The following is a 14,696-nucleotide window of genomic DNA, read 5'->3' as shown; positions in this document are numbered from 1 at the left end:
GCACCAATACATACCAGACCCCATGGGGGAAGAAACTTGTAGGCTTTGCCACACATGTAGCTGCACTGATACCAGCCCCTAGTGGAAGGCTGGTGCAGTGGTTAGTGCACTGGCCAAGAACTCAGGAAACCCTGGTTCAGTTTCCTACTCTGCTACAGACTTCCTGTGTGTGACCTTGGATAAGTCACTTAGTCTTTCTTTGCTTTCATTCCCCCTGTGGTGACCATTGCACTGCCCTGCCCCCCAGGAGGTTGTGAGGAGAAATACACTGAAAGCTGCGAGTTGCCCAGACACTATGGGGAAGGGGGCAGGTTAAGTAGCTTGGATAGATAGCATAGGCCTGATTTCCCTGGTGAGTAGGAAATGGCTGTGGCCCAGCTAATGGGCTGTCCCCTGCATCCACAGTAACCAGCTGCCAGTGAGCACTCTGCCCTCAATCTCTTTTAGGGAGAGTGGTCACTTTGGATGAGCTATTACCAGCAGGAGAGTGAGTTTGTGTGTGTATGGGGGTGGGGGGGGGTGAGAAAACCTGTATTTGTGCTGGAAATGGCCCACCTTGATTTTCATGCACATTGTAGGGAGAGTGGTCGCTTTGGATGAGCTATTACCAGCAGGAGAGTGAGTTTGTGTGTGTGGTTTTTGGAGGGGGGTGGGGGGCTGAGAAAAAACCTGGATTTGTGCTGGAAATGGCCCAACTTGATTATCATACACATTTTAAAGAGAGTGGTCACTTTGGATGGGCTATTACCAGCAGGAGACTGAGTTTGGGGGGGGGGGGAACGGAGGGTGAGAAAACCTGGATTTGTGCTGGAAATGGCCCAACTTGATGATCACTTTAGATAAGCTATTACCAGCAGGAGAGTGGGGCGGGAGGAGGTATTGTTTCATGGTCTCTGTGTATATAATGTCTTCTGCAGTTTCCACAGTATGCATCCGATGAAGTGAGCTGTAGCTCACGAAAGCTCATGCTCAAATAAATTGGTTAGTCTCTAAGGTGCCACAAGGACTCCTTTTCTTTTTTCAGTCACGGTCTCCCGGGAGCTCCCAGCGGAGCAGGAGCAGGTCCAGACGCAGCTGCACCGGTGCTGCAGCGAGGAGTTCTACGCCTACCGCAACGTGTCCTGGAAAATATACATCAGGAAAGAGGTACATAGCTCCACCCAGCACCCTCCTCCCTCTCCCATCAGACCCACAGGGCCAGTGGCCAGACCCTGAGCCCCGAAAGAGCTGGCCTGAAAAACTCCTGCTTATCAGGAGTCAGCCTCACCTCACCTCAGTCCCTGGAAAAATCATGGAGCAGGTCCTCAAAGAATCAATCCTGAAGCACTTGCATGAGAGGAAAGTGATCAGGAACAGCCAGCATGGATTCACCAAGGGAAGGTCATGCCTGACTAATCTAATCGCCTTTTATGATGAGATTACTGGTTCTGTGGATGAAGGGAAAGCAGTGGATGTATTGTTTCTTGACTTTAGCAAAGCTTTTGACACGGTCTCCCATAGTATTCTTGTCAGCAAGTTAAGGAAGTATGGGCTGGATGAATGCACTATAAGGTGGGTAGAAAGCTGGCTAAATTGTCGGGCTCAACGGGTAGTGATCAATGGCTCCATGTCTAGTTGGCAGCCGGTATCAAGTGGAGTGCCCCAAGGGTCGGTCCTGGGGCCGGTTTTATTCAATATCTTCATAAATGATCTGGAGGATGGTGTGGATTGCACTCTCAGCAAATTTGCGGATGATACTAAACTGGGAGGAGTGGTAGATACGCTGGAGGGGAGGGATAGGATACAGAAGGACCTAGACCAATTGGAAGATTGGGCCAAAAGGAATCTGATGAGGTTCAATAAGGATAAGTGCAGGGTCCTGCACTTAGGACGGAAGAACCCAATGCACAGCTACAGACTAGGGACCGAATGGCTAGGCAGCAGTTCTGCGGAAAAGGACCTAGGGGTGACAGTGGACGAGAAGCTGGATATGAGTCAGCAGTGTGCCCTTGTTGCCAAGAAGGCCAATGGCATTTTGGGATGTATAAGTAGGGGCATAGCGAGCAGATCGAGGGACGTGATCGTTCCCCTCTATTCGACATTGGTGAGGCCTCATCTGGAGTACTGTGTCCAGTTTTGGGCCCCACACTTCAAGAAGGATGTGGATAAATTGGAGAGAGTCCAGCGAAGGGCAACAAAAATGATTAGGGGACTGGAACACATGAGTTATGAGGAGAGGCTGAGGGAGCTGGGATTGTTTAGCCTGCAGAAGAGAAGAATGAGGGGGGATTTGATAGCTGCTTTCAACTACCTGAAAGGGGGTTCCAAAGAGGATGGCTCTAGACTGTTCTCAATGGTAGCAGATGACAGAACGAGGAGTAATGGTCTCAAGTTGCAGTGGGGGAGGTTTAGATTGGATATTAGGAAAAACTTTTTCACTAAGAGGGTGGTGAAACACTGGAATGCGTTACCTAGGGAGGTGGTAGAATCTCCTTCCTTAGAGGTTTTTAAGGTCAGGCTTGACAAAGCCCTGGCTGGGATGATTTAACTGGGAATTGGTCCTGCTTTGAGCAGGGGGTGGGACTAGATGACCTTCTGGGGTCCCTTCCAACCCTGATATTCTATGATTCTATGATTCTATGATCTGTTCCTGTGAAGGAACAGTGCCATCTAGTGGTTGTTAAGGCTACTGAGGTGAACGTGCTCCCTAGGAGGAGAAAGTGCATTTCAGGGTCTGTTTTCTCCCAAGGAACTTATGTTCCAAACAGATCCGGCCCCCTTGGGCTTCTTTAGAAGGGGAGGGGAGCTTGCAAGGCTGCGATACTGAGTGAAAGAGAGTATAGAGGTGTTACTGTAGATATGGCAGGAGAGCCCAGAGGAGAAGGGCTCACTGCCTGTTGTGGGAGGGGGTGGTGTTAACATGAGTGGTATTACTATGATTTATGAATGATTTGTTATTGTGGTAGTTCCCAGAGGTTCCAGTCAGGGATCAGGTCCCCACTGTACTAGAGGCCATCTGTATCACCTCCCAGGCAGGCCCATTACTGCCTCTCAGATGTTCTGAATAAGTGAAACTTTCCCTCAAAGGGACATGGTCAGGGAGTTTAGGCCTAAAATTTAAGTTCTTTATTAAAATAAAAAAGATCCACAGTCCTGCCCCCCCCCCGTGTTATTAACAGAAAAAGTTCTGTGCATCTTCCTGTCTTTAACTGCAGTGTTCACTGATGCATGCCCTGGTAAGTGAATAGAAGTGAAATTGACTTGTCTTGAGGTCACCTTTTCAAAAGTGCCTCAAAGACTTGAGAGCCTAAGTCCCGTTTTCCAAAGTGGCTCAGGCACTTCAGACTTGATGGGACTTAGGCGCTAAGTTACACAGGCGCTTTGAAAAGCTCACCCAAAGTTCCTGTCCTCCACTGAGTGTAATGGAGGAATGAAATAAAGGGCCGAAGCAATGAAAAGTCCACTTGATTTTAAAAATCCTTTCGGGTTCACTGATCTCAGCAGCTAGTAACACAGACTGAGGGAATTGTTCACTAATAGATCCTTCCACACCTGACCAGGTCCCTCTGATCTCTTTCCTCGCAGGTGTTCTATCCAAAGGATAACTTCAACAACCCCTTGCTGCTGGATCTCATTTTCAGACAGGTGTGGTTTCCAGGCTCCAGATACAGAGCTTTTCCTGCTGTAGAGTTGTCTGTATTAGAAGAGTGGAAGGATAGTTTCCGGCTTAAAGTCAAGGGCTGGGAGTCAGGACACCTGGGTTCTGTTCCTGGCTAGGTCACAAACTCGCCGTGTGAACCTGAGCGAACCAGCTCCTCTCCTTGCCTCCCTCTCCCCATATGTACAGAAAGGATAGTTCCCCACAGCGGGGTTGCGAGGGCTAAGAAAGTTTGGAAAATGCCTTGAGATCCTCAGCAGGGAGCCCTTGAGAAAGTCAGAGGATTATCAGCTCAGTCTGCTTGCATTCCCTCAGAGTCTGGGCAGGCTATAGGCATGCTGGGGAGTGATGGGTTCAGCCAGACCCTGGGGTAGGAGGAACCCAGAACCATAGATGTGCAAGGTGACTTTGGTTTCCCAGTCTGTCCCCCTGCAGGAAATCCTCCCCTTACTCAGCAACGCCCCTGGGAGCCAGCAGCTTTCCCGCCTTGTTTCAAGCACAGGCCACGCAAGCTGTAGTGGCTCAGAACTACTTATTCCCTTGCCTAGGGCTGGGCCTTATTCACAAAAGGAATGTACAATCCAGCCCATGCCTTGTCCCCAGGCTGGGTTGCTCCCGAGGTTCCTCCTTGAGGACTGCTCAGCCCACACCCTAAGTCCTCTGTAAAGAGCCACTCCCACCTCCATTATTCAGGACCCACTGAACCTTTTCCCAGCAGGATTGACACTGGCTGGGCAGGAGCATGATGGGAGTGGTGTGTTTCAGGCAAACTGTCCTTTGCAGCCAATTCAGCAGCAGCATTGAGAGGCTTCAGGGCGGCTGGGCCAGTGTTCCTGACCCCTGCACTGTGGCAGGCAATGGGTGTGGGATGGGGCATACAGGGAGGAGTCAGTGAGGCTGCATCAGGGACACCAAGGCCTCGGCCCTGAAGCTCCTAACCTCAGCATGGTGGGTTCCCCCCTCAGATCTTCCACGACACACTCTCCGACGCCTGCCTCAGGATCACCCCGGAGGAACGGCTGCGCATGAAATCTCTCTTCGGTAACACCCAGCCCTGCCCACTGAGTCCTGCTTCACGCCAAGGGGCTGGCCTCCCCGCCGCTGTGGGGGCTGGCCTCCTCTCTCCAGTCCGATCTCCCTGCGCTTCCTTGGGGCAGGAGATGTCTAGTGCGTAGGGCAAAGCTGCCCTCCTGGAAGGTGATGGGAGGTTTGCCATCGGGTGCAGTGAGGCCCGGCAGCCTGTCACCTCTTGGGCCAGGGTTTAGTCTGAGCTGGGATTCGAATGTCACAAGTTCTGCTTGTGCTTGGCCTGCCCCGGGCATTAGGGGGTCCCCCAGCCCCCGTGGGAAGGTTGGGTCCCCGGCAGCGATAGGGAGCTGTCTTGCGCGCTGGTGAGACACGCCTGCTTTGTCCCATGCCGTGGGGCTGTATGCAGCAGGGGGCAGAGCTCACCCCCCCTGTGGGGAAGTCCTTGTTCTCCAGCTGGACCCCCATGCCCAGATTCCCTTGCCCCAGCAGCAGATCCGCTTTGGCTGAGGAGGGGGAGCCAGCACCTGACATCTCTTTCTGGGGCCGGGGGGTGTGTGTGTGTGTTTCTCACCACAGCGAAAAACAAGCTGGATTCGTTCAGCCCAGCGGCCGACGACAGCATTAAGAAGGAGATTGTGATCGCGGCCCGGGACAGCTGGGAGGTTTACTTCTCACGCCTCTTCCCCGCCACGGTAAGGGCCTACCCCACACCCACAGAAGGAAGCATGGAGATAGTCCAGGGGCTGGGACAGGTCTCAGCAGCAGACCCTGATGTACTAAGGTCTGATGCCCCTGCTGCCTGTAGCCGCTGCTCTGTGCTGCCAGGGGTTGCAAACCTCGTACTGGGGACTGTCAGATCGTCCACAGGCCTGAGACCATTGTGGATTTAGAGACAGGCCCCAGGAAGAATCCAAGGGCCAGAATTGTCAGTGCTCCTGGGCTCCTTGGGGTGAATCGGGCTGGTTCTGAGTCCCTGAATTTCCACAGCGGAAGGTCTCTGCCCAGCACTGCGGGGACTCATTGCTGCAAGGGGTGGGTGCTGACGTTCATTGCTTTGTCTTGTACCCTCTTTCCTGTTATCCCCAGGGCAGCGTTGGCACAGGTGTGCAGATCCTGGCAGTGTCCCACACAGGGATTAAACTGCTGCGGCTGGTGAAGGGCACCAACGTACCTGGGGAGCAGCTGCGCGTGCTGCGGGGCTACAGGTAAGGCCAGGGCCAGCCGGCCCCGCTAGGGCTGGGACTCCTGCGGCTCTCAGGGAGGGGACGCGTGCAGAGGAGCCAGCCCTGTGTGCACCTGTGGAGAAGGACTGGCATGTGGCTGCCAGCACCCCAGGGTGCTGGAGGGTCAGGCTGGGCACATGCTGCCCGGCCTTGGCATTGGTACTGTCACACCATGCCTGTGACTCAGGCAATGCCAGCCTCCAGCCCAGGGCCTGGCAGGTCCTTGCCAATGAACAGCGGATGCAGGGTTGAAGTAATTGCTTTAATGGATTCAGTTAGACAGAGGGCCACTTTCCTGTGCAGATCCGGCCTGCGAGCTCCCTTTGCAAAGTGCTGTGAGCAGTAACACACACACACACAACCATATACACACACACACCTGTATACACAGACACAACCATATACGCACACACGGATGCACACAGAGACACAAATGCATATAGACACAGACACGCACCTCTGTACACACCTATATACACACGAGCCCACAGACACCTGCCTGTGTACACACCAACGCACGCCTACCGACCCAGTGGGTCAATGCCTATGGTGCTTTGGGTTCCCCAGGAGGAGAGGCTTCAAGAGGCCAAAGTATGATTTATCCTTTCCTGTATACAGTCCCGGTGGGCATCCACTGCTCACTTCCAGTGATGGAGTAAAGCACGGCCCCTTGGCCTCCCAGCTCTGCCCCTCACTCCCCATGGAGCTCAGCCCTACGAGCCAGGACTCCTGACTCCTTGTCCCCACTTAGCTCCATCCAAGTCCATGGCAAACAGCCAGAGCCCAGTGGCTGGAGAGCATGGTGCATGGGAGACGTGTGCGGTGTCTTAGTTCTGCCCTTGGTCTGGCGGGAAGACCAGTCCCCCCCTCACCGCTCTGCCCAGCCCTCTGGCTTTCTCAGCTGTGCTCTCCTATCCTGTTCTTTAACCCTGTCCTTCCCCCCACTCCCAGCTACACCGATATCCTGTTCGTGACCATCCCCTCCAACCACATGCTGGAGTTCAACCTGACCAACGAGAAGCTGATCCTCTTCTCCCCCAAAGCCCCGCAAGTGAAGGCCATGATCGACTATTTCATCACAGAGCTCAAGAAGGTCAGAGGCCGACCATGGGAATGGAGCCAATATGGCCTCTCTTGGCATCTCCTGCACCTGGTCCATGGGGCGGGGTCCCCAGCATACACACGCTATGGGATACTGCCCTATCCCTCTCCCTGCTCACCTTTGCCTTAGAAAAGCTCAAGCTTTTATACTCCTGCCTTGGTGCCAATGAGAGCCCCCTGGTTTGGCTGCCAGCGTGAATCAGCCGGGGAGCTCTACACCTCCATACGGAGCCCCAGAACCAATCACCTGGCCAGAGTTGTATACAAGTGTGTTCAGCTAGGGGTAGTGTGTATGTGTGGCGGGGTGGGGTATACTCTGAGCAGGCTTTGTGTGTGTTTGATTGTGCAGTTATACTCTGAGCGCAGGATGTGTCGTGTGGTTGTGTTCTGAGTGTGAGCGGCGTGTTGGACATATGAGTGTATTCCATGTGTGTGCACGCACGGCCCCCTGCAGCAGCACCAAACCCGGCCCCTCTCCCATGCTCCAGGACTCGCAGTATGTGGTTGCCGTGAAGAGCTACGTTACAGGTGACAGGAGCCTGTTGAGCTTCCACAAGGGGGACATCATCCACCTGCAGCCGCTGGAGCAGCCTGAGAGAGGTGAGCAGCCCGGGACGTTCATGGTGCTGCTGGCACTCTCTGCTGGCAGCCACCTCGGGGGCGTCACAGGGCAGTTTGCGAAGGAGAGGACAGGGGCATCTTAGCCGGGGCCCCATTCCCCTGCATGGGCGCAATGAGCTGAATGGGACCACCCAGCCCTGTCCTTCTGGGCTTATACCCTCCTGGGCCACCCACCCCCTATAGCATGTATCTGTCTGTGAGTGACATCTGCTCCCCCTGCGATGCCACTCCGCAGCCCCTCCACTGGGGGCGCACAAGGGGAACGCTGCCAGCCGCCTGCCCCAGGGAGCAGAGTGCTGCCCGGATCCCTCCCTAGCCCTGATCTCCGTTGGGCAGTGTGGGGGGATGGAGCTGGGTGGGTGGGTGAACTTAGCCCTGCCGCCGTGCCCTGAGGCTGTCCCCTCCCCACAGACCACTGGCACGGATGTGTGGTCCGCAAGAAGGTGACGTACCTGGAAGAGCTGAAGAGGGGCACCCAGGACTTTGGTGGGTGGCTCTGGAGTGTCGTGTTGTGCTGTCCCTGCATGAGCCCTGTCCCCCTGCACACATTCTCCTGCGGGGCTCTCTCCTCTGGAGCCAGCTCGCCCCTCCCGTCTGACGAAGCATGTACTCTCCAGCTCACCCAAGGCGATGAATCCCAGGGACCCCACTGCGGCCCACATGGCCAGACCTCATTCCACTGCCCGGGGCTGGATCAAAGCACCAGGTCAGGGCGTGTAGCCCTATAAAATATCCTCCAGGCACTTCCTGGCCTGCCCCTTTCTGTCACTGTAACACACTGACGTAACGTGTTGTGCCCCCCTCTAGGGGCCAGTCCATATACAGGACAAGTGCCTACTGTCGCTACCAGCGAACGGAGTTCTTGCTTTAGCCTGAGCTGTAGAAGCCTGTGCTTGTGGCACTGATGGTCCATTTCCCATGCACAGGCCTAAGTGCACTGTCAGATTTCCAGCCGCTCCTCTAGTTGTCTCTGTGCCAGGGCTCTGGCAAGAGACTGGGGAAGCTGGACCCCTGGTGTATCCACCAAAGAGAAACGGAGCTCCCCAGGAGAGCTCTGTCCGCCTGACGTGCACATTCCAGGCCCTGAGAGACCCATTTGCACCAGCTCTCCGTGGGCATTAGCCTGAGCAGAGCGCACTCGCCCAGATGCTCATGGGGAGTGGATGGGAAGGGGCGCGAGTGCATCCGGAGAGGAGGTCGTTATGCCATCCCAGGGGCGGTTTTGTGTGGGGCACGTGGCTCCAGCGGTTGGCACTCTAGGGGGCAGGCTGAATGCCGGGCATGGGGGTTATTTGTCCAACAGCCTCCAGACCCTGTGTGCGGAGAAGCCGTTGTAGAACTGGCTCGAGTCCTAACAGCCCCATTGGCCATGCTGTCAATAACAGCCCATAACTATAACCCCACTGCTTCCCCTACTGGCCTCCTCCATGCATGGCCCGCTCCTGTATCTGGTTTGTGCATGTAATCCTGGTCCCTAGCCTCTTCAGTCTCTGGGGGGAAGCTCTAGCTAACCCCATGAGAGCAGTAGGCTGCTGCATGCAGGATGGGATGGTATATGCAGTGTGCATGGTCCCCAGACCCCTTGTTTAAGAGTGCTGTGGAAGAGCAAACCTGTGGGTCTAAATACCAGCCATTCCCAGTCAAACGCTGCGGCTGGATTTTCCAAGGGGGCTGGCAGTGATTCTGCCTGCTGAGGTACGGAGAATCAAATCTCGTGCTTCAGGACAGGTCTCTGCAGAGGTCAGGAAGGAACCTTCCTTCCCCTCCCTGAACGCAATCACAGCTCTGGCTATGTGATGTGTCTTTATGAGGAATGTGCACCTCCCTAGCAAGCCCCAGGCATTGGCCACTGCTGCAGGCAGATTCTGGATTTAAGAGATGACATGTCTGCTCTAGGGCAGTAGGGCGTGGGGTGCTGGTTTGAATGAACAGGTCTAAAATGGTAGAGGAGGGAGGCAGGACCGATAGCCGGGCCTGATGCGGCAGAGAGGGGCATATGGGGCTGGATGGACCGATAACCGGGCCCGGCACAGCAGGGAGGAGCATATGGGGCTGGCTGAAGCGTGTGTCTCAGCCCTAGGCTGTTAATGACATGTCCTGGTGCAGGGTGGAAATTCGGTGCCATCCACGGGAGGTCGGGGCGCTTCCCCGCCGAGTACGTCCAGCCCGTGGCAGCCCCAGATTTTATCCACCTGCCAGCGGACAGGAAAGAGGAGCCCAAGAACAAGCAGGGCAAGGTGGCGGCCTTGGCAGCCGTGGCAGTGGCCGTGGCCTCCACGGCTGTGGCTCAGGAACTGGACAGGAAGATCGAGGTGAGGGATTATCCCCAAGGGTCCCTTTGTAACCTTTGCAGTGCTGGAAACTGGGAGCTCTCAGAGGGCTGGGGTGGGCGGGGGGTTTGGTTGGGGTGGGTGGTGGGGAGGGCCTGGCTGGCTAAGCAGCTGGGTAGGAGGCTAACTGGGGAGGGAGACATTGCAGCTGGCATAGGGTGGGGCACTGATCAGCGGGCACCAGGAGGGTGCAGCTGCAGGGTCTGTCTGTAGCTCATCTGAGATTAATGGCTCTAGGACCCATGGAGTCGTAAGCTGGTGGCACAGGTGCGCTTTGCATCCCATGGTCCCCCTCTCCCCAGGTGTCCCCCGCAGGCAGTGACTATGCAGAGAGCATGGAGGAGTGTGGTGGTGAGCTTCCTGGAGACAGTGCCCTGCAGGGCAGGCAGTTCCCCATGCTGGAGTTTGCCAAGAAGCATTTCCGGGAGGCGCAGAGGATGAAGACGTGAGTGCTGGCCGAGGGGAGGGGAGTGACCTTTAACCTTCCAGCCTCCAGTGACCCTATGTGCAATGAGTTTGGTGGGGCTCAGCACAGTTCCCAGTGGGACAGTAGCCACGTTGCAGAAAGCACCATCCCACGTGGCACTAAGTGACCCCTGGTTGGCATCCTGGGGCTGAATGCCCCGCTGCGGAGCTAAGGTCAGTGCCCAGCCCAAGGGTTGCCCACAGAGGCAGCATACAGAGAAGGAAAGCTCAGTGGTTTGAGCATTGGCCTGCTAAACCCAGGGTTGTGAGTTCAATCCTTGAGGGGGCCATTTAGGGATCTGGGGCAAAAATTGGGGATTGGTCCTGCTTTGAGCAGGGGGTTGGACTAGATGACCTCCTGAGGTCCCTTCCAACTCTGATATTCTGTGTGAGTCTGTGTGAAAGGCCTGGTAGTACTCGAGAGCGACCTCTCTGGCTGATTACGGAACTGCACTGATGGGCTTTCCGGTCAGTCCAGCTGCACACCTGGCTCTGTTCCTCGCACAGCCTCCTGTCTGCGCTTGCGTTGTCATTGGCTGGTGTGGGAGCTGCAGCCGTCAGTCTTAGCATTTGCATGTCCGCTGGGGTAGTTCTGCTGACCAGACCCTCATTTGGGAGCCCGCAGTTTGTGGCGGGTGCCAGAATGCCAGGCACGGATTTTGCAATTGCAGCAGCAAAGGGGAGGCTGTTCTTGGGCCCACAGCTCCTATCTGTGGGGGAGGCGGATGTGCTGACCCCCGGGGGATCCCAGCTCATGCCCAGAGAGGGACCTGTCATTCTCTTTCTGCGATTTGTTCCAGGGATTCCTGCAAGCACAAATCCCGGAAAGGGAAGGACTCGCCAGACGTAGCGGAGATGCTGAAATTCACCAAGGTAATGGGGATCGCCTAGCTTGCTGCGCGTGCTCTTTGCTGGCCAGGCTGTGCCTGCTGGCAGCCTCACCACCTGCCGATTTCAGGCTGTTGCCCCCGCCCTTTGCGTTAGGGCAGCCCCTGCTGGAAAGGGCATGTGGCCTGCTGGCCCTCTTACTGCCGTCCACATGGAGCCGACCCAGAGAGGGGTCCGGGCTGGCTCAGGGGCTTGCTAAAGTGTTAGAGCAGGGGTGGGCAAATTTTTTGGCCCGAGGGCCACGTCGGGGTTGCAAAACTGTATGGAGGGTCGGGTAGGGAAGGCTGTGCCTCCCCAGACAGCCTGGCCCCCATCCCCTATATGCCCCCTCCCACTTCCCACCCCCTGACTGCCCCCCTCAGAACCTCCGACCCAAGCCAGAAGGTCAGGCTGAACCGGATCTGGGCTCAATGGAGGAGTCTGGCCTCCAGCAGTGTCCGATATGGTCAGGATCGATTTCCCCAGGCAGGTGCAGTGAGGGAGACGTACCATACCTCCCTGTGCCTCTCGGGCTAGGCTCTTCGCTCCGTGCCCTTCTGGCAGGGCCACTGCCTGACGTGGAACTGAGCACCTTCAGCCTGCCCCTCCCCCCATGCCAGGGGCTCTGTGCACCCTCATTCTTCCTGTCCCCCCATTTTCCCTTCCCCCTCCATCCTAGGGCCCCCCAGTCTCCTCCCTGCCAGGGGCTGTGTGTGTCCCCCCTTTCTCCCCACCCTTCTTTCCACCTGGGAGGCCAGTCATTGGGGTGTCACCCTGCGGCGCTCTCGGGAGGATGGGCAGAGAGGAACGGGGCGTTGCTAGATGCGGATAGGTGCCATCAGCCGGTTGGTTGATCTCCAGTGGCAGTGAGGGGCTGGAGGCTGTGGCTCTGCTAAACCGATGGCAGGGGCTCGGCGCCCGCGGGCTCACTGAGCGTAGGGCCTGGCAAGCTCAGCCGCTAAGCCCACCGGCGTTCCACGCGGGTAACTGACGCGCGCTCTGCTTCTGCTCTCCCCGGCCAGTGCCCGCTCCAGGAGTCACTGATCGAATTCACTGACAGCTGCCTGAACAGAGCCGCAGCCGAGGCCTTCCAAGGTGCGTGGGAGGCACTGCATCTCCCCGGGGTGCTTGGGGGAAAGGGCACTGGGCTGCCTCCAGGCCACGGTGGGAGGGGCCCTGGTACTGGGCCGGTTCATTTCCCCTGGCCTGTCATAGAATCTCAGGGTTGGATGGGACCTCAGGAGGTCATCTAGTCCCACCCCCTGCTCAAGGCAGGACCAATCCCCAATTTTTACCCCAGATCCCTAAATGGCCCCCTCAAGGATTGAACTCACAACCCTGGGTTTAGCAGGCCAATGCTCAAACCACTGAGCTATCCCTCCCTCCCCTTGTGGTGTTTAACCCCACAGAGGCAGGGTTCATTCCTGCCCTGGATCTCCGCGTGTTGGCCACTCAGGGGCATCTGAGACCAACGTGCCCAGCAGGGGGCAGCCTTCTTGTGCCGTTGCCTGTTTCATGGGACACCCTAAAGCCTTGGGTTTGTTAGTGAGAGTCCAGCTGAAAACTCAGCCACTTTTGAACCACCCCAACCCCCTGTGAGTCTGCCCGCCCCTGCCCCCCACATGGGGTACCGTGGCCTGCCCACCGCCATCCTCTGCCCCACATGGGGCAGGGGCAGTGAACCTCAAAGACCTCACCCCAAGGTGGGGCATTGGAATCTCTGCTGCCCCTACTCAGGAGTGGGCTGAAGCTGGCCCTTGGGCCCAGATCTAGCAGTTTCTGTGGGGCTGGCAACCAGTGAGTCAACGAGAAACCAAGAGTTCAAGAGCCAGCACTCCAGGAGGCCCCTGGGACTGGGGCTGGGGAGGGAGAGCCTGCTGGAAGGGAGACAGGAGGTTTGGTGGCTCTGAGTCTCATTTGGCCATCCTCCTCCCCCTCCAATGTGGGGGCACAGTGAACCCCTCAGCCCCTCCTCCCATCTGGGGCACTGTGACCTGCTCTCCTCCGGGTCCCATGACCCACCCGGTGGGTCTGGAACTGGGAGAGCCACCCCCCTGCTCAGGGCGAGGGGAGGCAGAGCCTGTCACCATGCGTTGGTTTGTCATCCCCAGCCGTGATGAAGTTCATGGGCGACTGGCCTCTCAAGGGGCAGACAGAGCTGGAAGTCGTCTACGCTGTGCTCAAGGTACCTCCTTCCCTGGGGAGCAGAGCAGGATCCCCAGGGGGCACTCTGGGTCAGTGGGGTGGGCCCTGCCCCGCAGCCCTGGGGCCAATGGTGGGTAGCGAGGGCAGCGCTCGGCTCGTGAACCTGCCTGCAGCTCCCAGCCCCGGAGCCCCTACCCCACAGTCTCCAGCCCAGCGGGGAGGAGGCTGAAGGTGGAAGCAGACGGCTGCATTTTGGCCAGCATGGGAACAAGCCACGTGGCCCTGGAGAGGCCCCAGGAGCAGGCTGCTCTGACATACCAGCGGGGGGCAGGGATGGTGGCCGGCACGGCGGGCAAGTGGGTACAGCTGGAGGGGCAGGGGGCTCCCCAGCGCCAGGGTAGTGATGACCACTGGTGCCTTTCTGTCTCCAGCTGTGCGCTGACCACGAGGTCATGAGGGATGAAGTGTATTGCCAAATCGTAAAGCAGACCACGGACAACACGAGCCCCAAGATGTGAGTGAGTCCCTCCCCTTCCCGTGGCGTGGGGCCCCGGGCTGGCCTCCCAGTGCGGCGGCCCCTTCCTGCTCTTCCCCTGCCTGGCCAGCTGGCCTGGGCTGTGTGGCCTCCCCAGTGGGGAGTCTGTGGGGAGAATCCCAGTCGTCGGGAGCCTCCCACGTCCCCAGTCTGGTTGGGACTGGCTGATCCTGTCACTGCGTCACGATGGGCCTAGATGGGCCAATCTGGCCCCTGCCATCCTAGCCACCCTGGCAGCTGGGAGAGCCTTCCTTGGCCATTGGAGTTCCCACCATGCCACCCCCTTCCATGTTACAGCACCACTCCGGGTCCCTGCTCTCTCCCCTTCCCCTCGGCTCTCCTCCTCCTTCACGTCTCCTTTTTATTCCTCCAGTTCCTCTTCCTCACCTTCTCCTTCTCTCCCCACATACCAAAGCTGATTGGGCAGGGTCCCACCCGCCTGACCGGCGGCCTGGCGTGGAAGGGGCTAAGGGGCACAGGTTCCAGGCCTGTCCCATAGACTTTCTGGGGCCTAAGCTTTGCAGAGCAGGCTGGGCCTCTCCCACTCTGAGACCTCTTTCCCCGCCCCGTGGCTTGGACAGGGACAGCTGTCAGAAGGGATGGAGGCTGCTCTACATCCTGACCGCCTACTACAAGTGCTCCGAGGTCCTGAAGCCCTGTCTGCTATGGCACCTCCAGGAGACCTGCAGGAGCCCTGGGGCGCAGTTCCAAGGTAGGATGCTTGTTCTGCAAAGCTGGGAACC

The 14,696-nt window shown here is 57.4% G+C and overlaps 1 protein-coding gene across 1 annotated transcript in view; it reads left to right on the top strand.

Annotated features, from left to right (window-relative positions):
- The window catches only part of MYO15A (myosin XVA), a 91,299-nt gene that overhangs the window by 56,713 nt on the left and 19,890 nt on the right, over window positions 1–14,696 (top strand). Inside the window, exons 45-59 of the mRNA XM_073361518.1 lie at window positions 1,025–1,146; window positions 3,565–3,624; window positions 4,603–4,678; window positions 5,243–5,358; window positions 5,753–5,871; window positions 6,841–6,982; window positions 7,479–7,590; window positions 8,023–8,097; window positions 9,718–9,923; window positions 10,244–10,386; window positions 10,997–11,279; window positions 12,296–12,368; window positions 13,385–13,458; window positions 13,850–13,932; window positions 14,535–14,665. Of these exons, the coding sequence (XP_073217619.1) occupies window positions 1,025–1,146; window positions 3,565–3,624; window positions 4,603–4,678; window positions 5,243–5,358; window positions 5,753–5,871; window positions 6,841–6,982; window positions 7,479–7,590; window positions 8,023–8,097; window positions 9,718–9,923; window positions 10,244–10,386; window positions 10,997–11,279; window positions 12,296–12,368; window positions 13,385–13,458; window positions 13,850–13,932; window positions 14,535–14,665 (1,815 nt within the window). The remainder of the gene's footprint in view (window positions 1–1,024; window positions 1,147–3,564; window positions 3,625–4,602; window positions 4,679–5,242; window positions 5,359–5,752; window positions 5,872–6,840; window positions 6,983–7,478; window positions 7,591–8,022; window positions 8,098–9,717; window positions 9,924–10,243; window positions 10,387–10,996; window positions 11,280–12,295; window positions 12,369–13,384; window positions 13,459–13,849; window positions 13,933–14,534; window positions 14,666–14,696) is intronic.

This window comes from Lepidochelys kempii, chromosome 10 (genome assembly GCF_965140265.1).
Source record: "Lepidochelys kempii isolate rLepKem1 chromosome 10, rLepKem1.hap2, whole genome shotgun sequence".
Taxonomy (NCBI): domain Eukaryota; kingdom Metazoa; phylum Chordata; order Testudines; family Cheloniidae; genus Lepidochelys; species Lepidochelys kempii.
Note: the sequence above shows the minus strand (reverse complement) of the source record. Positions and strands in the feature narration are given on the sequence as shown.